This window comes from Chenopodium quinoa, unplaced genomic scaffold, assembly GCF_001683475.1.
Source record: "Chenopodium quinoa cultivar QQ74 unplaced genomic scaffold, ASM168347v1, whole genome shotgun sequence".
Taxonomy (NCBI): domain Eukaryota; kingdom Viridiplantae; phylum Streptophyta; class Magnoliopsida; order Caryophyllales; family Amaranthaceae; genus Chenopodium; species Chenopodium quinoa.
The window spans coordinates 644268-672264 of record NW_018742205.1 but is presented as its reverse complement, the minus strand read 5'-3'; the positions used below and the strand labels follow the sequence as shown (position 1 = coordinate 672264).

Genomic DNA, 27997 nt, shown 5'->3' with positions numbered 1-27997 from the left:
GGAGGAAATTAACACTATACCCTTTGGGTTAACCATGCCTTTAATTTCTCTATTTTTCTTAAGGTTTTCGTTTAATTTGGGCGGCGAAGCCACCGGAATTATGAGGGTGAACGTTGGTGGTTTACAAGATGAACCAATATTATTGGGAAGGAGAAAGAAAGAGATGAAAATGGAGGGGAATAACAATGGAGTAGATTATTTGTTGAAGAAGATGATCAAACCCAAAAAAATAGTACATTAAAAATTATAAAATATTCATAAAGTTCTTATATTTACCTATTTGCCATTTTGAGATACAAGTCTTGTATCTCATATACCTATTTGCCATTTTGAGATACAAGTCTTGTATCTCATATCGAGATACTGGGCTTCCTCATTGTCATGTTACAGTGATGATAATGACAAAAATCAACATGACGGTAACATAACTTATCAAGCAACATGCTTCATGGAGAAATTCCTAAGGAAAACAGTCATTGAGACGGACTTTTTTTTAAGTCTTTCACCTTAAATTTTAACTTATTAGTAAAGTCATTCACTAATTAAATTGGTCTCAGTAACCTTATAATGTGTGATTATAAGCTATAAACAAGGCGACCCACTTTTATTATCATAATAGCAGACAAACACTATGGTCTAAAAAAAATTAATACAAATACTAAATGCAGATTGATGATAAAATTCCATAATACAAAGTACATCATATTCAAAAAGACTACTTGAAACCTCTACCTACTAGTTCATGAGCCGCTTGATCCTTACAACAACTTGACCATACAAGAAATCAGTGACATATTCCACACGTCGGAAGAGAGCGTGCCTCCATGTCCTGCTGTACAACAAACTTCCTACGACTCCCCAAAATCCAATTGCAAAGCCGAGCATTACAACGATGTAGAACATCACCTTTTCAAGGGTGCTTTCTACCTCTTCCTCTTCTTCATCTGGATGTTGTTTGACATGTTTGCCTCCGCATTTTGGCAACGGATCTCCACATAATCCTGCATTTTGTCCATAAATGGATGGATCATTGAGAGTTTGGAGCTGGTTTCCCGTAGGAATTTCTCCATGAAGCATGTTGCTCGATAAGTTGAAGCTCGTCAAAAAATTTAAGGCTGATAAGCTAGATGGGATTGTTCCAGAGAGATTATTTTTAGACAAGTCAAGTGATTCAAGTGATCCCATTTCACCAATGTTGAGAGGAATAATTCCTGTAAAATGATTGTTGGATAAGTTCAAACCAACGAGTTTAGATAGATTTGTAAGCTCCTCGGGTATTGACCCACTAAGCCATTGCTTGAGAGATCTAGGTTCACTACAAGCTTCAACGTCGTGGTGTATTGTCGTTCTTCCCCTTTCAAGACCACCATTGCATTTTCTCCTTTGAAACTCTCTGGTGGCTCTGCTGGTGTTGTTGCTGGTCCTAGAGCCATTTCGTAAGTAGAAGGTGCTTTGAGTTGCAGTGACTTCTTCATACTCTTAAAATGGCCAAAACAACTAGGGATGCTTCCTGTCAAATTGTTCATTGCAAGGTCAAGAAATTGCAAGCGAGGGAGTGAACACAATTGTGATGGAATAACACCTTCAAGTTGATTCGCTCGCATGATGACAATTTCCAAAAAAGGATGACTATCTGCATCCCAATGTGGAACCTCCCCAGATAGTTTGTTTTCACCTATATCCAAAATCACCAACCCCAAAAGTTCATTTAGTGTTGGAGGTAGAGTGCCTTCTAATGAGTTGTTGTTCAGTTTAAGATATGCCATTTCCGGAAGTAGCCCAATAGTCATGGGGATACTTCCAGAGAGTTTGTTAGAGGACAGGTCAATAACACTCAAGCCTTCTGAGGTGCCCCAACAATCAGGGATTGTACCAGAAAGTTGGTTCCGTTGAAGATGTAGGAGTTGTAAATTCTCTAAATGGCACAATGGAGCTTTGACTACTCCAATCTTAGAGGATGAATCATTAAACATAGGCCCTGAAAGAAAGTTATATGAGAGGTCTATGTATCTTAGTTGTGAAGATGGAAAAAAATGTGGGATCGGTCCCATAATGTGATTATTGGAGAGATTTATCTCTCGCAAATTAACATTTGGAATCCAATCAATTATTTCTACAAATAGCCTATTATTGGAAAGGTCTAACACCCTGAGCTCATTTTGCAAGGACGAAAAGGACCCTAGAGAAGTGGGAATGAATCCATCTAAAAAATTATTGCTTAAATCTAATATTTGTAAGGATGACAATGACCCTAGAGAAGTAGGAATGGATCCCTCTAAAAAATTATTGCTTAAATCTAAGGATTCCAAGGATGATAATCCTCCAAGAGAGGTAGGAATGGTTCCCCGTAAATTACAACTATTTAGATTTAACTCAATCAGTGATGACATGTTTCCAATAGCTGGAGGAATTAGACCATAAAATGTATTACCATTTGAAAGTTCAATGAACTTCAAATTTCTCAACTCTCCTAACCATTTTGGTAAGGTATTTGTGATATTATTGAAGGTCAAATCCAAATGCTCAAGATCATATTCAACGCAATTAGCGAAATTATCATGATTAAGGCCTAAGAAATTACCTCCTACGATAGAACTTCGCAAGTTGAGTGTTTTAAGATGGCATAGATTCCCCAAGATGCCCATGATTGTCCCTCCCTCAACATGACTAAATCTATTCCCGCTAAGGTCAAGATATTCAAGGTCTTTCATGTTACCAAGCCAAAGTGGGATGGAGCCATTCAACTGGCTATAGGAGAGGTCAAGGAATTTAAGGGAGGTCATATTGGACAAAATATGAGGGATTGAGCCTTCCAGGTTGTTCCCTGAAACATCAAGATGTTGTATTCTAGATGCCATAGTTGAATTGGAGAAAATACTTGACAAAAGTTGATTATCAATTCCCATCAACGATAGCCGCAAGTATAACAGAGGAAGGTGGCCAAGTACTTGCGGTATTGTATTTAGAGCTTTCGTGGTGATATTGGTATCGCACATGCCCAAACACCGCAAATTCACAAGAGAAGATAACCAGTGGAGATTGGTCGAGTAAGAATTAAAATTATCAGAAAGATCTAGAGCTCGTAATCTAGTGAGGTTGCCAAGCTGTGGAGGGCCACCACCGCCAAACCCTCCGCTAGAGAGGTTGAGATACCTCAAATGTTTCATTGACCCTATCCACTGTGGGATATTACTAACATCGAAATCATTCCCGCTCAAATCTAAGTACCTCAGTTGCCTCAGTTCAAGCAAGCTAGGATTCAACTCAGAGAAACCTAGACTACAAGTGGAACTACGGTAAACATAATAGGAATATAATAGATACTCTGGTGTATCATACGCACTTTCATCGTCACAACGTAGATCAAGACGAAGCACGCGACGGGTAGCATTGTGGCAGGTGACACCATGCCAGCTACAACAATCATCCCCCTTCCATGAAAAGAGAACGTTGTCCTCGTCATACAAGACACTCGCCTTGAACGTCAAGAGAGCCTCTCGTTCCGGCTTAAGGCAGCCTTATGGTGAAGCCAGTTTGCCCCATCTGTGTATTGATTAGTGGCAAAAGGATTATCAAAACTATAATCATTTCTAGACCAACTTCACCCATTGTAATTTTACTCAATTTAAGGTAAAACAAAGGAGGCCAGGAGTTGTGTTTACTTGTGTTTATGGTATATGAAAAGCTGCCTTAAGAGACTGCTATATGTAATAAGTGCATTAGACCTCTATTATTTCCACCCCAAAAATCACGCAAAGACTATCTTAAATTAGTACGCTTCATATGTGACATGTTATAGCTAGTAAGATATTACGAGAATATGAGGAGCTAGTTAAAAGACAAAACAACAAGGAGGGAATGTTCATATTATCTTTCTTAATTGTTGTAAATGATACGCACAACTTTGTCCGTAAATGAAGTCTTCCATACATCTTCATTGATAGAGCACAGACAAATTAAACATATGGAGCCATTGAATTTATACATAACATAAAGACTTTTACTTTTGTGACCAAGTCAAGAAATTCATGAATACTAGAATCATGTACTGTATTTGTATCATCATCTGTAATTTAGATTAGTTATCAGTATACAAATTAAGCTCATGTAAATAACTATATTGGGTTACAAGAAGCCAAGTGTTCCAAGTTTTCAATCCTCTAATTTATTAAGCTTATTTAGTTTGTATACAAATTAAGCTCATGTAAATAACTATATTAGTTTGTAGCAACACTAATTGAAGAAGTAATTATATTTTCACCAAAAAAAAAAAAAAAGTTATTATATTAAATTAAGTTCAACTAAAATTATTTAAGTCATGTACCTTCAAACTCCTTTAGTGGCTCCGTTTGTAATGATTTGCATGTGTTCTTTTTGGATATCCCAAAAATTAAATCATGGCAGTACACAACGTGATTGACAAGTCAATAAAAACTAAAAAGTGAAGTCTTTGAGCAAGTCGTTGGTATCAGTCTTCGTCGCTACTACTCCAAAGGTAAACCTTACAAACCTTATCCCTTCATTCCTATAGTCATAATCATCAATAATTTATTTTTTTTGTTTGTTTGAGGAAAAAAGATGAAAGGTATTTCGTTCTCATGTATTGCTTTTTTTTTTTTTTTTAATTTTTTTTTTATTATTATTAGTGCAAATAATAATTTTTTAAATCAGTTGTATGGTTAGAAACTTCTCTACTAATATTGATATCGTTAATATTATCTAGTAAATTTTCATCAAGGGGCACAGGAAAGCATGATTTATAATTCATTGGAACATATTTTGGATTTTTTATTTTTAAAGCATTAAATCTAACCTAAGAAAGCAATAAAAAAAAACTAACCTAAGCACACCAAAAAAATATAAAAGAAAGAGAGAGAGTACCTATATATACAAGAAATCCCCCCCCCCCAAGCTAAATCATACAATGTCCTCATTAGCTTAAAAGAAAGCTAGTAATCCAAGTGACTACCCCTCATCATCAAACTCGTATCCACCACCATTCCAAACATTGCAATGCATCACCTTGGTACAATTTTGGGCAAAAAAAAAAAAAAGTGTTAGTAAGAAAAGGGGCAAAAACGAGTCAGGTTCACTATTTTGCTCATAACTTTTTTTATACAAATGATAATGCAGTGATTCTAACTACATTGGAAAGTAGACTTGAAGAGCTTTCCAACGATAGGTCACACACAAAATTTCGTTAAGAAACGCAAAATTTATAGCGTTTTGAAGTTAGCCAGCTTTGTAGACGCGCTCTCGCGCCCGACCGGGGGAGCTTAGCCCGACCGGGCCCGCCCCTAGAGTTCGTTCAGGTGGTTCTTCGCTACTTGCTGTTCCATACTTCTTCTTATACTCGATTTTCTTTGTTTTTCCACAAGATAGGGCATTTATCATCCGATTGGGTGGGACTTTAACTACGCGCTCAATTTCTGCAATTTGTTTCTCTTTCTCCACTTGTTCATCTTCTAACCCGAACCCTTCACAATTTAAAACTCTCTTTATAGCATCGACTTCATCTCTCCATGTATTAATTTTTCCTGCGGAAGATGCAACACAAAATACCGGCTCCAAGGGATCTCTAACAAGAGCTTAGGGCTTATTAGAAAAATTATTTACATCGACCACACCAATACTAAAGCACTTTTCCTCTAACATGGGACTTTTAGGGACATTATTCAGATTAAAAGTAATATTATCATCCCCTATCGATAGTGTAAGTTTACCACTTTTCACATCTATTATTGCCCCTGCAGTATGAAGGAATGGTCTACCCAAAATAATCGGAATTCGCAAATCTTCCTCCATATCAAGAACAACAAAATCAACAGACACTACAAGAAATAGGCCTTTTTTCGACGCACTGTTTTCGACGGACACGAAATTCCGACGAAATATTCCGTCGGAAAATTAAACTTCCGACGGAATATTCCGTCAGAATATAATTATATAAAAATAAAAACCAACCCTCCTCATCTCTCTGATCTTTTCTCTTTCTCTTTCTCCTCTCCTCTTTCCTCTTCTCTTCCCCCTTCTCTCTCATCCCTCCTTCTCTCTCATCCTCCCTCTCTTCTCCTTCTCCTTCTCCTTCCTTCATTTCTCTCTCCTCCGCCCTCTATTTCTCTCTCTTCTCCTTCTGCTTCCTTCATTTCTCTTCTCCTTCTCAGTTCTCCTATCACCGCCACTGCGCAACCAACACCACCGCCGCCACTGCGCAACCAACACCACCGCCGCCGCTGCGCAACCAACACCACCACCACCGCCTTCTCCTTCCTTCATTTCTCTTCACGCCTCGCAACAATTCACGCATGAAACAACAAAGACCAAAATAAGGTTTTTCATGTCAAATTCGACCATGAAAACCCTAGATCTAGAGTTTTCATGGTCGAATTTGACTTTTAAAACCCAAATTCAAGCCAATTTTGGGGTTTTGATGGAATTCAAGGTAAGTTCTCTTTTCTCTTTCTCTTATTTTGTTTCAGGTTTTGCTTGAAACATCAAAGAACAAGCCCTTTTTTCTGGGTTTTGATTTGAAATTCTTGGTGTTGATTTGGAATTTTGGGTTTTTGTACGGTGAGGTTTGGAATTTGGAACAAGCCCTCTTTTTGTACGGTGTTGATCTAGAGTTTATTTTTGTTTAATTTTTATAGATTGATTTCGTTGTTTTTTGCTTGGTTTTTTTTGGGTTTTTATGTGATTTTTGTTTGGTTTTTTTTTCGAATTCCTTAGCTTTTTTTTTTGTGGTTTTTGACGGTTGGTGGTGATGGGTGTTTCACGGTGGTACTGTTTTCTAGTAGTGTTGGTGGGGTTTTGGTTAGGGTTTTGTCAGGGTTGGGTTAGGTGGAATGGTTTATGGTTCAGTGGTGGTAGGTGGCGCTGGGTGGTCTGGGCTTAGGGTTAGGGTTAGTTAGGGGGTGGTGGAGTGGGGGTAGTCTGATGTGGGGGGTAGTGGCGGTGGTGGTCTGATGTTGGGGTTAGGGTTAGTTAGGGGTTGGTGGTGGTCATACGCCATGCTGGTGGTGGCGGGCGTTTTTTTTTTTAATTTCATTAAATCAGCTTCCGACGGAAATTTCCGGCGGATTTGAATTCCGTCGTAATATTCTAGTGCCGGAATTCCTCTTCCGACGAACAATTCCGGCAGAATTTCCACCGAAAAGTGCTTCCGACAGAATTTCCGTCGAAAAAGGTCGTTTTTCCTACAAATGGGATTCCGACAACCGATTCCAACGGAAATTCCGTCGGAAACCCGTTTTTCGACGGAATTCAGGTTGATTCCGACAGAATTTTTCCGTCGAAATTGGCCGGTTTTCTAGTAGTGAGGTATATAAAATTTACCTATTCTAACAGGAACATCCTCTAAAAACACCTAAAGGGTATTTAACAGAACGGTCAGCCATTTGCAGAGTAATAAAGTACATCCGTACATAACGTGCTTGACAAGTCAGCAAAAAAGGAAGGCCTAGATGAAGTCAGTTGGTCTTAGTCTCAGTTGCTACTACTCTAGTGTTAAGTAGTACTATGTACTCCGTAGTAACAAGCGGGACATATTAGGCTAATTGAACGACAACACGTTTACGTTCACTACGGGGTATCTGGTTAAAACTTCCACAGCTATTATTAGGGTGTGTTTATTCCTAGACTCAACCTCTTTTTTCATACAATCATACTCTATTATATCAATTTTCCATTAACTTTTACTTACTTTTATACGAAGTATTGTTCTAACTAACAAAACTTTCTCCACTTGTAGACTCTATCCCCAAACCCACTCCAAACCTACTTCATTGCATACTTCCACCATTTATTTTTAGAGGCACTGTTTTGCAATTTACACAATTCACACCCTTTATTTTGACTAAATTTTATGATTTATACTAATAACTAATAAAAAAAACACATAATCATGTACAATTTTGTTAAATTTGTCTCAATTTATTATAAAGATGGAGAAGTAAATTGAATATATAGAGTCATATAATATCTTCCCTTACTTAAATTCACATAATTAAGGACAAATTTGGTTGGAGAATACTCCAGTCTTAAAAATTTACCAAAAAGCCATAATACTAGTAGGGACTACTGCATTTAGCAACACTTTTGTACTTCTGATTTTTATTTGGGCTTTTAGAAAAGCCTTATGGACCTATGATTCTAGCCCTTTTAGGTCATCGTTTATTCGTTTCATATGTTTCCGTAATCATACCGCAATTGACCAGAATCCAAAATTATCCAATTCGAAATAAAATCAATGGTTTTGAGTCTTTTACTCTTTTAACATGTCTAAAGTTATACATTTAGACACAATTAAAATAAATTTAGAAATTTAGAAAAGTAAAATAAAATTTTATATTATTGAGCAAAACTTAGCCAAACCTTAATAAGTTTCCTTAAATCATTGTACTTAATCATTGTAAACCCCACCCCTAATTCATAAATCTTACTGTAACTATACATTTAAACAAGGCAGGGCATCACTTCAACTGACAATACATACCTACTATGTTAGGCAGAAAAAATTGCACATTTGTTCTAATGAATTAGATATCATGTGATATTATCCAACTTATTCAGCCCCACAATTAATTCCATTATTGAATTACATGCATTAATACAACTAAATGCCAAAATTTGATAGTGGCCTTTGTTCTTATCGTCGTCCTCCTCAACTTAATCTATCTTTTTCATATTTTACACACTAATTGACAAATTCATCTATCTTCTTTTCATTGCACCAATGCTCTTTATTGTGCCACGTCCATTTACATTACTCGTACACAACTAGTCTTACTCTTACGTGACCAAACTTTTACCACTATATGCTTCATTTTCATATCAATCATCTACCATTACCACCGCGAAAACTTTTTTCGCAATCCTTTTTAATGGCTAGTACGACTTCCTCAAGGGAAGTTCTCGGTTGGTTAGCTCTTATATTGGTTTTACGTGTGGTTTTGAGTAGCGAAGATGGTACTAAGTTGCAACATAAAATTACCATGACTAAATCTCTATCTTTTCCAGAGTTTAGTACATCTATTAACCCGAGGATTGAACATGACGTTAAGCTCCTAGGAAGTGCTAAGTTCTCGAGTGACAAGAGAAGCATTCAAATTCCGGATATCTCAGAAACAGATGATCTTAGACATCAAGCTGGTCGCGCAATTTACTCTTCACCCATCCGGGTGTTTGATCCTAGTACCCAAACACCAGCTTCGTTTGACACTACATTCACCTTTCAGTTCAACAATCATACTTCGCCCTCATTCAATGATACTCATACTTCAGGAGAATCTCAATTATCTCATGGAGGTAAGAAGAGTTAATTTTCGGTTTTGTCTTGGTTTTAGAGAATTGAAGGGCAAAGTTCATATCAGTTATATGGAATTATGGAAGCTCCTTTAACTTTTCAATGATTTTGTCATTTTAGGCTGTTTTTGGCATATCTAAGACTAATGTTTGGCTTATAAAATGTAAGTTTTTAAGGATTAATTACATTTTTTGATAATGTCTTTGGTATTGTGTTTTGAGATAGCTTATAAAATAAGTGAATTATTGGACAATCATAAAAGCTGCATACTTATCCGGCCTGATTACTGAAGTCTCATTTTATGTAAATTGGATTAAATGATTTTCTTTCAATCTTTTGGCTTAGTTAGTAGTATCACTAGTACACCCATAAAAATTCTACCCAAATGAAGCTCAGAACCTTAAAAATATAACCAGCTATTTCCAAGTATTCTAAACACATTTTTGTACAACAATTATCCTTTCACAAATTAGTTTTATACCAGAGCAATTTTCAGCTAATTGAATCATAGGGTTCTAAATCAATACTTCAAATAAGCCAAATTTTCCCAATTTCACTAATCAGTAATATTATTTGTGCTCTTTAAAACTTAAGATTATAGATGATAGATAAAATGCAGTGTTTTGTTCTACTGACAACTAACAACAATTCAAAAAATATTATATGCAGGAAGTGGACTGACCTTTCTAATTGCGCCGGATGAGTTCACAGTAGGCCGACCCGGTCCTTGGCTAGGAATGATAAATGATGCCTGCAACGACGACTACAGGTTCGTGGCTGTGGAGTTTGACACCCGCCAGAACTTGGAATTTGGTGACCCGAATGATAACCACATTGGCATCAACTTAGGCAGCATTGTTTCAAAATCCACCGTTAATGCTTCAGATTACGGCCTATCCTTTGAAGAAGGCTCAACCCATTTGGCTCAAATAACCTACAATGGCTATACAAAGAGGATGGATATTCGAGTCAGATCACACCCAAATATGCCCTTAACATCAGTGTTTTCGGATGTCATTGATCTTAGTCCATTTCTGAATGAGTATATGTTTGTAGGGTTCTCTGCTTCAACAGGAAACAGAACACAAATACACAACATTATGTCCTGGAACTTTACCTACAAAACCCCTGCATTACTCCGGTACCCAACAAGCGAGACGTGTGAGAATAAGATTTTAGTGGGTAAGAATCGAGTTGGTGAGGTTCGTGCAGTACCCATCAAAGAGAAAAGGCCATCTACCACTTTTTTGATCTTTGTTTGTGTTGTGGTGCTCTGTTTTGTGATTCTCATCAACCTTTATTGCAACGGCAGGAGACCGAAATCTGGTAGTACTAGTGGTTCAGCATTTTTAGTCTTATCGGAAATGAAGCCCCGGCCAACGCCACCAAACAAGCCGAGGAGGTTCACAGGGGCAGAGCTGTCATTAGCTACTAGGGGGTTTACTGATTGGGAGGTTTTAGGGAGTGATTCAAGTGGTGTATTGTATAGGGGTACTTTGCCAAATGGGTGCCATGTTGCTGTCAAGCGTTTCTCAATTCAATTCTTAAGCTCTTTAACCATGGACAGAAGGAAGTTCCTGAAGCGGGTTGCGGCTTTGAGCCGGATCAAGCACCCGGGGTTGCTGCCTATCCGAGGCTGGTGTTATGATACAAGGGAATATATGGTGGTGTATGAGTACATGTTTAATGGGTGTGTTGATAAGTGGTTGTTTGGTGTTGGGGTATTACCTTGGAGTCGGCGTTTTAAGGTTGTGAAAAATGTTGCTAATGGGTTAAGCCATCTGCATTCACGTCAACTTGCTCATAACAATGTCCAAGTAAGCAGTGTTTTCCTAGACGTGAGCTTTAAGGCCTCAATCGGCGATTTTGGACTGAGTGATCCATTTGGAATTGACCCTGTATCCAGTAGAAGTGTTGATGTATTCAACTTTGGCATTTTCGTGCTTGAAGTAGTGGCCGGGAGGAAGAGATGGGCAGCCGAGACAGAAACTAGAGTGTCAGGTTCTAGTCAAAGTGAAATAGAGATGGATGAAATGGACTTGGTGGACTATGCATGGATAATGCATGAGAGGAATGAGAAAATTAAGATGGCTGATCGAAGGATGGGCGCCGTGGTGAATACCGATCAAGCAGTTCGAGTTGTGGACATAGCGTTGCTTTGTACCTTGCCCGAGAACAATGGAAGGCCTACAATGGAGGAAATAGTTATGTTCTTGACCACGGACTGCCACTTACCCACGCTGCCACCGAATCGACCAATCGTGTTGTTTCCATACAACAGCGGCCCTCACCTTTGTGGAGGCTACGCTTGTGCTCCCTTCGCCTAAAAATTGAGTAACATAATCAGAAGTATTTGTGTGATTGCGATGAGTTAATGAAAAAGAGAATGATAATTTGATTATACAGCAGCATTTATTTGCATGTACATTTAAGTAATATTTTGATTGTAAATACTAAAAGTGAGTTATGTTCGCATGTCAAAAAAGAAAAGATAAAATAAGTGAGCTACGGTGAATTGAACTGATCGATACTCCAACTTCAAGAAACGAATTCACAGCAACAAGTGAACATTTCATTTCAATTTAATCCTTCTATCCCTTTTAAGCTTGTCCAAATGGCTGGGATAAAAAAATTGGGGATGGAAGGAGTACGTATTGAACACTAGCATCAAGAGGGAACGGGAGTATGATTAAATCTGATCTGAAGGTAACATTAATTTTTACATACTCTTCCCAAAGAAATGTATATCAATCTAACCATAATAGCGAGGTTGCTGACAAAAAAAAACTCTAGTACACTTTGATTCTTATATAAAATCCATACAGTACAAAACCAAAGAAAGAAGCAACAAAAAACCCAGTAAGCTCAACATAGTCCCTAACTTAACGGTTGGCCTTGGCAACTCTTTCAATCTCGTCTTTCTTCTTGATAGCATAACTGCAGAAAAAAATAAAAGAAAAAATAATAAATAATCTGTAAAAGACAGCATATGATGAAGAGAATTGAGCTGCTCTGGGTTTCTTTCTAAACATGATACTCTGTAAGAAATTATCCGTGTTAATCCACAGGATATATCTAGGATTACTATTTCTATGGAAGATAATATATTAGAATCTTAATAAAAGGTACTTTTTAATGAGATACTTATTAGAAATGATTAATTTGTAATTTAAGTGATACCAAGTCTTGTGTTTAGAAAGGAAATTAATGGTTTACATATAATACACACAAGAATGGAGGTAAACACTTTCTATAGCATGAGACCGGTAGAATGAGCATTTGCTCAACCCCCACTAGCCACCAAATATACTTATATTTTTTTCAACAATCAAGATACTAATGTTTTCAAACCATGACATATCAACATTGAAGTAAGCATGTCAAGGACTGTACAGCTAGTCAGCTACCCTATACATCACCGAGCATATGCTGCTAAACTATAGAGCATTCATTAAAACAGAAAGATTACTGACTAAAGCTCAAGTAGCATCATTTAGGACATCAATTCATCAACGGTAGTTACATGTAGAGTGAAATTACCTGTTGGATGAACCCTTGGCAGCATTGATGAGTTCATCAGCAAGGCACTCGGCAATGGTCTTGATGTTCCTGAAAGCACTCTCGCGAGCTCCAGTAGTAAGAAGATAGATTGCTTGATTAACACGCCTTAGTGGAGAGATATCAACCGCTTGACGCCTAACCACACCAGCAGAACCAATTCTGGTAGCATCTTCTCTGGGTCCACTGCATAACACAACATGGTTTAAGTATCAATAAGGGTATATTGTATTTCAAGCAAATTGAATAATGCCGTAACAATCACTCAATGCAGTGGAAAGAACAAAAGATGTGATCCATATTGAAAGCTAATGAACAATATCATCATTTAATTCGCTATTCTAAATATCCTATATATGAGAAAAATGGTGCAAAGGAAACAAAAACAAAGCATATAGAGAAGTCAATACAGAAAGGGGGCTTTCTAATACCTGTTGATGATGGCATCAACAACAACTTGAATGGGGTTCAAGTCAGTCAATAGATGGATGATGTCCATGGCATGCTTAATAATGCGAACAGCCATCAGCTTCTTTCCATTGTTGCGCCCGTGCATCATGAGAGAGTTGGTCAACCTCTCAACAATAGGGCACTGAGCTTTCCTGAAACGCTTCATTTGGTATCTTCCTGAAGTGTGAGGAACATATGTGGCATGCTTGACGGCAGTCACTCCAATGTAATCAGCCAAAGCAATGTCATGGACCTACATGTCAAACCAAGAGCAATCTTAACACAAATATATAATTATTAAAACAAGCCACCAGAAATAACAAAATCCATCTATTATCAATAAACACATTCCTTAGGAGACAAAAAATAATCCATCCAATCTAACCATAAAATTATCCAAAAGTGTCAGCAACATACAACTGAATCGCAAAATTGCTTACCTCTACAGTCTACCCACCATTTAAATTCAACAGAATACTCTAAACATAATATATTAATACAACAAGTTAAAAGGTCATAATGAATTCCATAAACAATATTCCCATTGCTACCATGATTAGAACTCGTAATGTAACAACTAAATCAGGACAACCCGAGTGCTTTCATTCCCATTCATATTCCCATTTGCATGACAAACGAGGAAATGAATTTGACAAAATACATACATTGTACATCACTAGTTCACTACACCAAACGCTGAAAAAAAGACAATTGGTACGCCTAAATTCCTCAATTCCACTATTGAATAATCCATACAATTTAAATTAACTATCTTAAATCACTCAAGTATAGGAAAAACAACTAATACAAAATAATTTCAATGCAAATACTCAATAATCAGCATGTTAAAAAAGAGCAGCAAAATAATTAACAATCCCAAAGATCCAAACAAATTAACAAACTGTATAATTAGCTGCAACCCACATCATCCATCATCAAATTATGTCCAAATTAAAGCCTTTTCTGCTTTATTTACTTAAACAAAAGTAAAATCATCTCACATGAACATAGAAATCAGTAGAAATTAATAAAATCACAGGTTTTGAAACAATAAAGATAGAAAACATAAACCCTAAATTTAGAGAAAAAGAAAGAGGATTAAATTAAAATCAACAAAAAGGAATAGGAGAGAGAAGATTACGAACAGTGACATCGTCGAAGCTCCAACAACCGAAAAGCTTGACCTCATTTTGCGAAGGATCGGGAGTTTCAACTGGGACCGCAACTTCTACCGCCGCCATGGTTAAGAGATTGAGTAGAGAGAAATGGGGGGGGGGGGAGAGAGAGTGAGAAGTGCAGAATTTAAAGCTCGCAAAAACCCTAATTTGCCAGGCTTTGGATCTAACTTTGGACTCCTATATATCATTCGCCTTGCATGAATATGGGCCGATTATATTTAGAATACAAAGGCCCGCTTGTTTTATTCATTTGCGGTTTTTTAATTTTTGTTTGGTTTATTTATGTGTGACAGATGATGGGTTGGCGTAGGTTGGGATGTTAATTGGATCAGATTTGAGGACAATTAATCAAAGTAAGCTTAATTACAAAATAATTTTTTAAGTTAGACTTGTGGTCAAACTATTTATCAAACTAACCTTTCAGGTAAAACGCTGTTTCGAACATCGTTTTATACCCTGGTTTTTAGAAAAAAAAATACAATGTGTAAAACGCTTTAAAAACAATACAATGTGTAAAACATTGTTGGGACAGCGTTTTACATGTTTACTTGTTTTTTTCAAATTTCGTAATTTCTGGTTTTTCAAATTTAAAAAAAAAAAAATTAAACTAAAAACGCTGACAATCAGCGTTTGAGTGTCAATTTTATTTTATTTTTTTAAAAATTCTTAGTTTCTGATTTTAAAAAAATAAAATAAATTAAACACATTCTACTATTGCAATTTAGCTTCTTACGAGTCGTTGAAAATTGTTGTATATTGATTCAAAGTTAGTTCCTATAGTTTAGGAACATTACTAATAAAATCAATAGGTTAGTGGAGTAAATCATGGGGCATGTTTACCCACTTAGTATTAGTAGTTCCTTTGTTTATGGCATTATTGTTATACGTGGATTATTAGGTTTATGCTTAATCAAGTAATGCAGGGAGTTTTACTTAGTCTGAGTCTTGTTTTGTTTACGTTCATTGCTACTATTTAGAGGGTAGTTAGGTTAGTAGTGGTTTCCTAATATTTAGCTTTGTTTGTTTCATCATTAGCTTATTTAAGGGAACAGATGTATTTCATTTTTATCAAGAAAATAATATCAACGTTTAGTAATTTTGCTCTTTATCTTTTTTATCTCTAGTTTTATCTTTTATATTCAACAAAAATGATTGTCATTGCAATTGCATGCTTTGATTCACCGCAACCCATTTAATTTGTTTCCAAATTTCAAATGATTAAAAAAATTATTAATATAATTTGAAGAAGACAACAGGGAGATTATAATAAGGAATACTCTATTTCGCCAATATTTCAATTCCTAGTTAATATGGGATTGATAAATGGAAATAAAAGAAACCATTAGTAATTGTTCTTCTTGTTTTCTCTCTAGTCTGTCATACAGATTGATTTGCCTCTATTTCATAATATACCATTTTCAGGTTAAAATTATGTGTTTAATTTTTTTTATTTTTTTTTAAAATCATAAACTAAGAATTTAAAAAAAAAAATTACACTAAAAACGCTGACCGTAGTGTAATTTTTTTATTTTAAAATCAGAAATACAAAATTAAAAAAAAAAAGTCAACATGTAAAGACAGCGTCTTACACATTGTATTCTTTAAAAAAAACCAGGATATAAAACGCTGTCCGAGACAGCGTTTTACCCTAGAAGCTTAGTTTGGTAAATAGTTTGACCACGAATTTAGCTTAAACAATTGTTTTGTAATTAAGCTTACTTTGGTTAATTATCCCAGATTTGAATTACTCCCTCCGTGTTTTAATAAGTGTTACAATTTGACCAAACACGCATGTCGAGTAACAACTTTGACCATTAATTTATTATCTAATTTTATGTTAATACAATCATAGGAAATTTTATAATATGAAATTATACATTATAACGAATCCAACAATGTCTTATGCAATAGCAATTGTTTTTAATATATTAGTAAAATAATCAAATCAAAGTCATTATGTAAATAGTAAAAAAAAAAGTCAAACTATATTACTTATTAAAACACGGAGGGATTTGGTGAAACTTTATCTGCATCCATCTGGAGTAACTATTACCATGTAACACAATATATGTACTCTGTAATCTCAAATTCTCAAAATGCTTCTTTATATTGTGAATAAAGAGTGTTTTATTCACCTGATTAAAACTCATATTAAAAATAAACTTCACAACTTAAGTAAAACGTGTATGCTAACAAAAAGATCACATAAGTAACAAACAATAATATTAGGAACCCTTATAAATGAATATTACAAGGCTAATCATTAATCTCGAAGACAAATACAATGTAAACCCGTTAAAAATACATCATTGACATCAATATTGTCATATGCTCACACAATTACAAGCAACATTTTGAAAAGCAATTACAATCAACGTAGCGGCTGTATACCATAAAACGGTTGAAATCACACACTTAATAGGTTAGGGGCCTTATACATAAAACATACAAAGTAAAAGATTAACCATTATCCTCAACGACAATTACGATCAACACACATTAAAAAGACAAGTTCATCAGCAATTATGTCATACAGTCATACGCTCACATAATCACGCACAATATTTTAAAAGCAATGACAAATAACGTAGTGGCCCTAAACCATAACACGAATAAAATTCAATAAGCTTCAAGAGTTGTACCCTCAATTGTCATCCTCCCATTCTTGATAAATTTCTTCTGTGCGCTTTCCACGAAAGGTCTTGATCCGATACTGGAACATGAGACGAATGTTAGAAGAAGTGGTGGGAATTCAAACAGATTCACGGGTTTGGGCATTCTCCTCTACAACCGGGTCAACAACTGGATCTCTTCTAATGGGCCAAGGTCAATAGTAGACAAATTCATGGGCTGGCTTAGACGGCCCGCAAGTGAAACAGATTCAAGAACTTGACAATTTATCTCAGCATCTCTTTCAACCTCGTCCATTTTTGCTCTTGATTAGTCTATTAAGAAATAAACAAGTGTATTGCGTCAAAAAAAAAAAAAAAAAAAAGTGTAATGTTATATTAATTGGAATATTATTATGGCAAGACAATATACTTGTACTGTGTACTTCGTATGAATTTCTGTATAAGTTGCTACGCATTATTTGTCCAATAAAATGTATTTCTTTTAACGATCATTAATAAAAATTGTCTAATAACTACTCGTAGCAGAATTTAATATATATATATATATATATATATATATATATATATATATATATATATATATATATATATATATATATATATATATATATATATATATATATATATATATATATAAGAGAAGGTATTGCGTCAGTCCAGCGGATTTTTGATATCTTATATTGGCTGGATAATATCCTTTACTGGATGATATCCTCTACTAGCTGGATGATATCCTCAACTGGCTGGATGATATCCTCTATTGGCTATATGATATTATCCAGCCATGATATCATATAGCCAATAGAGGATATCATCCAGCCATGATATCATATAACCAATAGAGGATATCATCCAGCAAATAAAGGATATCATGGACACAATCATAAATGATATACATATAACCAATAGACATCTAGCCATGATATCATTAGGCCAATAGAGGATATCATCCAGCCAATAGAGGATATCATCCAGCTAATAAAGGATATCATAGACACAATCATAAATGATATCATATAGCCAATAGAAGATATCATCAAGCCATAATATCATATAGTCAATACAGGATATCATCCAACCAATAGAGGATATCATCCAGCCGGTAGATGATATGTATAAAATATTGGAGGATATAAATTATTTGATGGAGGATATGTATAACTTGTTTGAGAAAAGGTATAATTTGTTTGATGATATGTATAACAATGGCGGAACCTCCATTGAAGATCTCATACTAAAGGTCATGGGTATAACATAACTTGCTCATTTCTCAACCAAAATACATGCATTTGTCATCAAACTGCTCACAATTCAACATACAATCATATGGGACAAACAATTTCAACAATTATACATCACATAAAAAAGCCCCAATTCGATTTTTTGGGCATTTTTCGAAAAATCCGAGACTTAAACTTTCTCTCTCTTCCGCCATGAATGACCTCACTTCTCTCCTTCGCCATTGATGTCGTCATCGTCATCGTCATCGTCGCCTACAGGGAGAGAAGGAGATCCCCCATTGTTGTCATCATCGTCATCTCCTCCACCGCACGAATTATTTGGTTAGGCTTGATTGACCCAATAGTTTGTGTATATATAAAGGGGAGTTTTTTCCCGAGATTTTAAAGCGCCACTTAGGATTTTAATTTTTTTAAAAATTATTAGAGAGCCACGTAAGATTAATATTTTTAAAACGCTACAATAAGATTATGCCACGCAAGATTGTCATTTTTAAAGTGCTATGTAGGTTAATAATAGAAAAAAACCGCCACATAGGATTAGTATTTTTAAAACGCTATGATAGGATTACGCCACGTAAGATTAGTTTTTTTTTTAAAGCCACCACGTAAGATTATAATAAAAAAAAATATTATCAAAGCCACTACGTAAGATATTTTAGAGCGTCACATAGGAAAATGTTATATTTTAGCCGATGAAAAATAGAATTTCTATTTATTATCTAAAATTTTATATTAATTATAAAAGCAAAATTAGCGCATTTTTTGTGGCTTGCCATATCGTGTAACCGCTGACCGTTCGAGTAACCCCTAATCAATCGAGTAATCCTTTACAGCCGAGTAACCTTTGACCAAGTAATCCTAACCACATGGTGGCCAACCACACATGAAACTTTGTGAAATAAAATACTATCTTTTTTATATTAAGAATTTTATCTAAATATGATAAACAAAATTTATAATTCATTTTATAATAAAAAATTCAAGTAGTAAACAAGTGAATATCACAAAGTTTATCAGATATATATATTTAGTAAATATTTTATTTGAAATAAATACAAACAAACCGTGCATCGCACGGGTTTCATCTAGTATTATGTAACTGACAACTAAAATAAGAATACAACAAATAATCTGTGTTTGGGTCCAATTTAGTCAAAATTGGGCCTGAGCACTAAATGATCCAATTAAAAGCCCAAGGTCAAGGTTCAACTCTCCAATTGCTCAAAAGTCAAAAGTCAGCCCACAAAGTAAGCCAATTGGGCTAAAGCCCAACCTCTCCAAGTATGATGAGGTATAAAAGCCCTCATATTATCACATACACTATCAGACACGAGAACACATACATCATCACATACATGATCTCATACACCGATTATTCCAATTTCGTATGCTCATTCTTGCATTGAGAAATACTCCACAAAAGCCTCAAGCTACAAACTCTCTTGCATAGTGTCTTCCTTTTTACACATTGTACTGACTTTAGCATCGGAGGGGCCTTCCTCGGAAACACCCCCGAGGCTAGTTTACGTGTGTTCACTGTGCAGGAAACCTTCGGCCCAACACAGCTTGGATCGAATCCAGTCTTCTCCATTTCAGTGGACCTTCGGCAAGGTCCCATTGTTTTCAACCGAAACAATTTGGCGCCGTCTGTGGGGAAGACTTTCAAAAATCTTTAAGCCAAATTCCTAACCAAGATCATCTTGCAATTATCTTAGCAGCCATGGCTAAGAACCGCAAGAGCAAAAGCCTCCGTCAAGGAGCGGGCGAAAAGCCTAAAACCCCTACACCATCGCCCTCGCCGGACCGGAACTCTCCCAAGGGTGCCGGATCGGGGGGAGGATCACACAAGGAGGATTCCCTATCTCCTATAATGCATGACTCTCAATATAGGCCGGACCACTCTCGGTCTAGCAGGGGTCAGTCTGATCATAGGACATATTCGGTGTCCCGAAGCCAACCATCGGCTGCACGGCCTCATGCCCACACTCGGCCGGGGACCCCTTTGACGGGGCCCAGTTCGGAAGAGGTGGCAAGAGCGCTGGCAGTACTCATGGAGGCAATGAGGGCACAGAATATGCCACCGCCTCGTGATCGAACTCCTCCGCATACCCGGCATCAGCGGAGGAAGTTAGACCATGACGGTGGGAAGCTTCCTTCCTTCCGGGAACTGGAAGAGTGGGAGGAGGATTCTTGGAAAAATGAAAAACAGAGGAAGAAGAACTCTCAATTATTTAAAGGATCCTCATCCTCAAGACCAGCAGCGCATAAGAGCAGCAGCTCAGCTTCTCGGCCAGAATCTACTCGCCGGGAACCTGAGACTGCTCGCAGAAGCGTCCTTGACCGACTCGGCGGCCAGGAACCGAGCGTGCGTAGTCGCCTCACGTTCCCTGCAGCCGAGGCCCAGACTTCCCAGCCAGGGACGAAAACCACTCCTACCTCTCTAAGAGGGCGGAGCGCGGTCCCTTCGGCCAGGAACAAGGGCAAGGCCATTATGCTTCCCGCTAGTTCACCATTCGAGCAATGGATACTGGAAGAGCGCGTACCCACGGTTAAAATACCGTCGCATATCACATATGACGGGACCACGGATCCGAAGGACCACGTGGCCTCGTATGAGACTCATATGCATCTTTGCCCCAGATCCGAGGCGACTTGGTGCAAATATTTCCCAACCACTCTCAAGGGGGTCGCGCAAGCGTGGATCTCCAAGGGAGTAAGGCAAGGCTCCATAACAGGTTGGGATGATCTGTCCTCCAAGTTCAGGAGCAAGTTTTCCACGGCAAACCGCCGAGAGAAGACTACCGCAGAGCTCATGGGTCTGCAACAGGGGGAAACCGAAAGCCTCCGAGACTACCTGACCCGTTTCAGTAACGAGTCATCAAGCGTCTCTCAGCTGGACCAGGGGCTAGCTGTTTTTGCAATGCAGAATGGCCTTCAGCCAGGAAAATTCCTAGACTTCATGGTCATGCATACCCCGCAGACCTTGGAGGAAGCTCTTAGTGCTTCGGATAAGTTCATCCGAGCCGAAGAATGGAATAAAGCAAAAACCCAACCTCAATCCGGGGGAGGGAAACAGAGGCAAATACCCTTGTCTGAAGGCCAAGGCCATAAGGCAAAGGGAAAATCAAAGGTTCCGGAGCCATCTCCGGCCAACGACCTAAAGAAGGACAGGTTTGCCTCATACACAGGCAGATACGAGTCCTACACTCCGCTCTCTCTTCCACGCGCCAAAATTTACAGTGTGACGAAGGAGGAGCAGAGTTACCGAAAGCCGAGACCACTCCCAGAGTGGTATCAGCGAAAAAATAAAAATCAGTGGTGTGAGTTCCACGAGTCTTCGGGCCACAACACTGAAGAGTGTATCCAGCTGAAGGACCAGATAGAAGACATGGTCCGGAAGGGATACTTGAAAAAATACATCGCGGATCACCGCGAGAAAAAAGAATCCGAAAGGTTAGCAAAGGACCCTCGGCAGGACCTTGATTTCCCTCGGAAAAACAGTAAAAAACCGGAGGGGAAATTCCCTCCGATCAATGTTATCTCGGGAGGAATATACTCTCGGAGGGAGCACAAGCGTCACCTTAGAGCTTTGACTCACCAGGTGAACAACGCTAACATTCAATCTCCCCAGTCGCCGGTGCCGAACATGACGTTCACAGCCGCCGACTGCCGGGGGATTACGTTCCCTCACGAGGATCCGTTGGTGATCATCGCCACGGTGGCCAACCACGACGTCAGTAAGGTCCTTGTTGACGGTGGCAGCGGAGCAAACATTCTGTTCCGAAAGGCCTACAACCAAATTAAGCTGAAGCCCAAGCACCTTACGCCGGTACCCTATCCGGTATCCGGGTTCAATGGGGCTTCAACTTATCCAGATGGGAAGGTGACACTTCCTGTCACCATCGGTTGCGATGAGGCAGCCCGGAACGTCATGATTGAGTTTTTGGTCATCGACGCTCCTTCAGTGTACAACGTGATTTTGGGGAGACCCATAATTCACGAGATCCAAGGGGTCGTCTCAACTTATCATCAGCTGATGATTTATGTCTCAGACGCCGGCTTCCCCGAAAGGATACAGGGCAACCAGAAGGACGCCCGAAGGTGCAACTACCTCAAGCCATCCAGTAGTCGCCCAGATAACGACAAGGAGGAGGAGGAGAAAGAAAAAGAAAGAGAGCCAAGCACAAAAAAGCCGAAAGGCCTAAGTGCTTCGGCCCAAGGATCAGTGCCCAGAGAAAAAGGTCCCGAAAGGGAAAAGGTTGACTCTTCATCTGAGCCGAAAGACTCAGAGAGCCAGCCGAAGAACACAAAGACTGGGACACCTGCTGACATTGACAGCAGACCAGATTCTGAAGAGTCCAGTCCATCGGCAATGGACATGGACCAACAGACTGAAACAGCAGAGTTGGCCGAAGGAGATGCTGAGAAATGTGTAACAATCGGGATGGACCTTGATCCTAACACCCGTTGTGAACTTATTCAGCTCCTGCGGGATAACAGAGATGTGTTTGCTTTCTCGGCAGCTGATATGCCCGGGATAAGTTCAGACCTCATCTCCCATAACCGAAGGGTCCATGCAAGGCCTCTCAAAATTGGGGATCTTGTCCTTCGGAATGCTGCTGCAGTTCAGAAAGGCCGAATCCATGGGAAGCTCTCAGCTACATGGGAGGGACCTTATGAAATTTATGATGAGCTTCAGCCAGGGACATACCGACTTCGGAAGTTGGATGGAACTGAGTTGAAGAATCACTGGAATGCTGATGTACTGAAAAAATACCATGTGTAAACCCTTCGGGGCAGAACAATCTTTGTAAGTACATTTTGAACTAATGACAGGCCTTGGAGCCGCCATTTATATAAAATTTACAACTTTTTATCCTTTCAAAATTTTCTTTGTTCTATCTACTCTTTGAGGGTTTTTTATTCAGCCTCGTCTGAAGCCTTCGCCTTCGGGTAACTGGGTTTCAGATTGCTGACAAAACCTGTCTTTTTAAAGAACACCGGTCTTTCAGCTGAAGTCAAACTTCAGTAAGACTTGTTCTCCAAAGACATGAGTCCATGGACAATTCTGGGATATTGCCTTAACTGAGCCTTGTATCCCAGAGAGCCATTATCCGAAACATTGCCTTAAGTTGGCCCTGTGTTTCGGGTATCCATTTTTTCAAAGATAGACAGAAAATCAAGGATAACAGCAACAGTTGAAAATTTTTAAATCAGCCTCGTCTGAAACCTTCGCCTTCGGGTAACTGGGTTTCAGATGGCTTACAAAACTCAGTCTTTTTAAAGAACACTGGTCTTTCAGCTGAAATCAAACATCAGTAAGACCTGTTCTCCAAAGACATGAGTCCATGGACAATTCTGGGATATTGCCTTAACTGAGCCTTGTATCCCAGAGAGCCATTATCCGAAACATTGCCTTAAGTTGGCCCTGTGTTTTGGGTATCCATTTTTCAAAGATAGACAGAAAATCAAGGATAACAGCCTTTTTAAATCAGCCTCGTCTGAAACCTTCGCCTTCGGGTAACTGGGTTTCAGATGGCTTACAAAACTCAGTCTTTTTAAAGAACACTGGTCTTTCAGCTGAAATCAAACATCAGTAAGACCTGTTCTCCAAAGACATGAGTCCATGGACAATCCTGGGATATTGCCTTAACTGAGCCTTGTATCCCAGAGAGCCATTATCCGAAACATTGCCTTAAGTTGGCCCTGTGTTTCGGATATGCGTCTTCTTTAAGAACGCTGGTCTTTCAGCTAAAGTCAAATTTCAGTAAGACTTGTTCTAAAGAGGTTAGTCCCAGAAAGCTAATATCCCAAGCATTGCCTTCAGTTGGCCCTGTGTTTCGGATATCCAACTTTCAGACAGTCAATCTTCAGTAAGACTTGTATCCCAGAAGCATTGCCTTCAGTTGGCCCTGTGTTTCGGATATCCATTTTGAAGAAGTTCAGAAATTGCTTATTCAACTAAAGTCATACTTCAATTTCTGTGGGGGCAAGAAGCATGCAGTGCAGCTATGTTCGGCAGAGTTGAAGAAAAGAAACAGTAAAGCATTCAAAAATAAAGCAACTGAAGAAAAAAAAATTGAGCTACAAGTTCAATAATTCAGTATCGGCAGCCGCCCACAAGCGGAAAATAACAGCTGCCGAAATACGTACATAAGCAAAAAAATAAAACTGCTGTACGACAAGGCAAGCTGAAGCAAAAAACAAGGCAAAAAAAACTCAGAAAGCGGCAAGTCTAAAGTTAAGCACATGATGAACCGCAAGATTCTGAAGACGACTGCCCGAGTTCCTATGCTTCAGCCGGCGGATCAGACTGATCAGCGTTGAGTCCCATGGTGGCCTCAGCCCCAGCAGCAGAAGAGGCGGGCTTTGCACTTTGCCGAGCCTCCCTTTCCCTCTGCTCAGCTTCCAACTCCAGTCTTTCAGCTTCCTCTTCGGCTTCCTCAGCCTTAAGAATTTCAGCTTCAGCTGGAGTTGCATACTTCATGTGAGGGTCTTCGGGATTCTGGACCCACTCAGCACATTTAGACCAGTCCAGTTTCGGCTCAGCATGAAGGCAGACTCTTCGGCATACTCGGAATCCGTTTCTGAAACCCATCTCATATTCCTCTTGGGTATAAACACGGACCTTGAGTGAAGCCTCAGCATCAGCCAGCTTCTTCTGGGTCTCCTCCAAGTCTTCCTTGGATTTCTTCAGCTCATCAGCGACTTTGGAGGAGGAACCCTTCAGCTCATTCAGCTCTTGCTGAATTTGGAAAGCCTTTGTCTGAGCTTGGGCCACTTCAACTTTCTGGATCAGCAGTTGATCCTCAGCCTCTTGGAATTTAGCTCTTTGGGCTTCAGCAGCAGCAGCAGCCTCTGAGAGTTGGACGTCTTTGGCCAGGAGCAACTCTTCAGCAGCCATTCGGCTGGCTTCAAGAGCCTCTAGACGCTGCTGCACTTCAGCTTGTGCAGCAGTTCCTTCTTGAATTCGGCTCTCAATAGCAGCCTTGAATTTGGAGACGTCCACTCCCATATGCTCCTGGAGGAATTTTTCCCCTTCCATCAGTGGGGGAAAAACCTCCATCTCCATAGCATCGCAGAAGGTTTTCAGAGCTTCGGCAGCTTTTTTACCGTACTCCTCAACCTCCTGCTGCTTCTCTTCAGCTGCTGCTTGCTTCAGCTTAGCAAGCTTAACTTCCTCTTCAGCCACCTTCCTTTCGTGCACAGCAGCGTCTACCCTATCTTGTAGGGTATCAATCAGCTCTACAGTGAGAGTCTGATTGTGCACGAACTGAAAACAGGAAGACAAAAAAAAAAATAATAAGTAATAAGAAAAAAAAATATAGAGCTGAATTTCGGAGGAAATGAAGGAAAATTACCTGCATCATCAGCAGTTGGTTAGACCTGGCTGGGTCAGGAACTGATCTACTGGATTCGCCCATCCCAGCAGTGGCCTTCAGCGACCAGATCCTTGCCCTGTCTACTTCGGACATGCCAGCAAAACTGCCGAAGTAGGCTTCAGCTCCTTCTCGGTTTTGACCCCATATGAGGTCCCAGATGTGATCTGGGATTGGAATTCGGGGGGCCGAGAAACCCATTTCTCCAGAATGCAGAGTCTGGAAAGAAGGGAAGGACGACGATGGAGCTTGATTAGCTTTGGTTGTCTCAGCATCATCCTTCTCAGAGGAGTCAAGTACTATGACCTCCTCTTCTTCAGGGGTGAGGACGAAAGCCTCAACCTCTCTGGCGATATCTGCCGTGAAGCCCTCAGCACTGGACATCACGGCATCTTTATTTTCGTGCTCAGCAGCACTCTCCTTGATTTCTTCTTGGACCCCTCCCTTAGGTTCGGGAGTTCTCTGATCCACCTCCATCTCAGGAGGTGGCGGAGGGGTCTTTTGAGGAGATTGGGGTGTTGGCTGGGGAACCCTCGGCGATCCATTGCCTTCCTCAGGTTCCCTTATTGCGACGCCGATGGTCATCGGCCTCTGCTGAAAGTCATGAGGGCCGATGATGGCCATCCTTCGGCGCCTTTTCAGAAGAGGCTGCTCGTCCATATCTGAGTCTGAAGACTCTTGTATTTGATCTTCGGGACGAACAGGAGCTTTGCCTTCTCTGTGTCTGTTACTCTCTTCAGACTGTAACAGACAGGGGGGAAGAAGAGTGTGAGTAAAAAAAAAAAAAAAAAAAGAAAAGAAAAAGAAGAAATGAAAACTCACCGAGGTTTTCAGCAAAGCCTCGTCTTCTTCAGCTGCTCTAGCTGCAGCTTCGGCTTCAGCAGCTCTGGAGGACCCTTCTCCTCCTTCACAAGCCTCAAGTACCCGTGCAACCTCTTCGGCTGTGCGGGCAGCTTCAGCTTCTTCGTTCAGCAGCTGAAACCAAGGGTCTCTCTTCTTCCACCAAGGCTTCTGCCTCTGATACAGAGCAACAGCCTCAATTTGGAAGTGGGAAGAGTCCAGATGAACTTCCCTATGCCTCGGCTCAGTGATAGACGGGGCCCGTTCAGTTACAACTCGCTCTCGGTTAACACCAAGACGAGCGTAGTTAATACCAACGTTGGTCTCGTCCCGCTCTGAAAAAAGGAAAGGGAAAAAGTTTAGCTCAGATATGTTGGCACAGCATAAAAAAGCAAAGCGAGAGAAGAAAAAGAGGTAGTTAAAAGCCTCGGCCCCAGCCGAAGAAGCTTACCATCCTTAAACTTTCGGCTGAGGCCAACAGCTGCTAGCATATTCTCTTGGAAAACGTAATGCGTATCGGGGAGCCAAGTCTCCGGGATATGCTGCATTCGACCACTCCCCCCCGGGTTCGGCAGCTTGCCGAAGATATGTTGCTGATCCAGGTTCGGATCCGCCCCGTTATCTGCGGGGGGACCTAGACTTCCCATTTCGGGATCAGGCTCAGCTAAGTACCGGGGAGCGCTGAAGACGCAAGGGTGGCCCGGATCTGTGGGTGCCCTAACCCAAATCCATTGACCTCTCCAGTCCTTGTCTGAAGAGTCATTTGGCCACATGGTCAAGTATTGGGGCCGGGACTCAATCCGATACCACCCAGAACCATGGCTTCCGTGCCCACTTTGAATATTTGGCACTAGCCGATGGAGCTTTCTGAAGCAGTGCAGGTTCGGCACGTATTTGAAGAACTTGCAGACCCATAAGTATGTCATCACCCTTCGGATGCTGGTGGGGGTTAGCTGACATAGGGAAATGTTGTAATGGATCAGCAAGTCTCGGACGAAAACGTCCAAAGGGAACCTCAGCCCATACTGAAGCTGTCTCGTGTACACCCCCACATACCCCGGGGGTGGACGATGGATTCTATCGGATGCTGAGGGCATTCGGCACCAATATCCATCAGCTTCAAAAATGCCGTAGTGCAACTCAATTTGCTCAGCAAATCGATATTGATCGGCGTTCTCTACCCACCATGAGTAGGGGCGGTTCTTTATCATGGCCGAAGCGACTTCGGCATTCTCCCACTCTGAAAACCCAGGGAGGATATCCCAAAGGACAGCGGGAATTTCATCGTCCCGTCCAGAAGCACTCGGCTCATCCGTTCTTTGAGGAGGAGCCGAGGAAAGGGGAGTCGCCCTAATCCCTTCAGCATGGTCAGACTCCGGCCTTCGACCATTCCAGGTCCCAATCCTATTCCTAGGAT

At 39.7% G+C, this 27997-nt stretch overlaps 3 protein-coding genes across 3 annotated transcripts; 1 reads left to right on the top strand and 2 right to left on the bottom strand.

The window, feature by feature from the left end:
- Window positions 1-1118: 1118 nt before the first annotated feature.
- Window positions 1119-5805, bottom strand: LOC110726070 (LRR receptor-like serine/threonine-protein kinase GSO1). The gene is made up of 2 exons (XM_021905530.1): window positions 5617-5805; window positions 1119-3431 (listed from the first exon to the last, which is right to left on the bottom strand). The coding sequence occupies exons 1-2, from the start codon at window positions 5803-5805 to the stop codon at window positions 1236-1238; spliced, it is 2385 nt and encodes a 794-aa protein (XP_021761222.1). The 3' UTR covers window positions 1119-1235.
- A 2909-nt stretch (window positions 5806-8714) lies between these two features.
- On the top strand, window positions 8715-11726 carry LOC110727351 (probable L-type lectin-domain containing receptor kinase S.7). Its single transcript, XM_021906919.1, has 2 exons — window positions 8715-9303; window positions 9971-11726. Exons 1-2 carry the CDS (start codon window positions 8814-8816, stop codon window positions 11626-11628), a joined length of 2148 nt encoding a protein of 715 aa, XP_021762611.1. The 5' UTR covers window positions 8715-8813; the 3' UTR covers window positions 11629-11726.
- Window positions 11727-11963: 237 nt separating this feature from the next.
- LOC110727361 (40S ribosomal protein S5-like) lies at window positions 11964-14614 on the bottom strand. Its single transcript, XM_021906927.1, has 4 exons — window positions 14455-14614; window positions 13291-13562; window positions 12842-13045; window positions 11964-12238 (listed from the first exon to the last, which is right to left on the bottom strand). The coding sequence occupies exons 1-4, from the start codon at window positions 14548-14550 to the stop codon at window positions 12184-12186; spliced, it is 627 nt and encodes a 208-aa protein (XP_021762619.1). The 5' UTR covers window positions 14551-14614; the 3' UTR covers window positions 11964-12183.
- Window positions 14615-27997: the final 13383 nt, after the last annotated feature.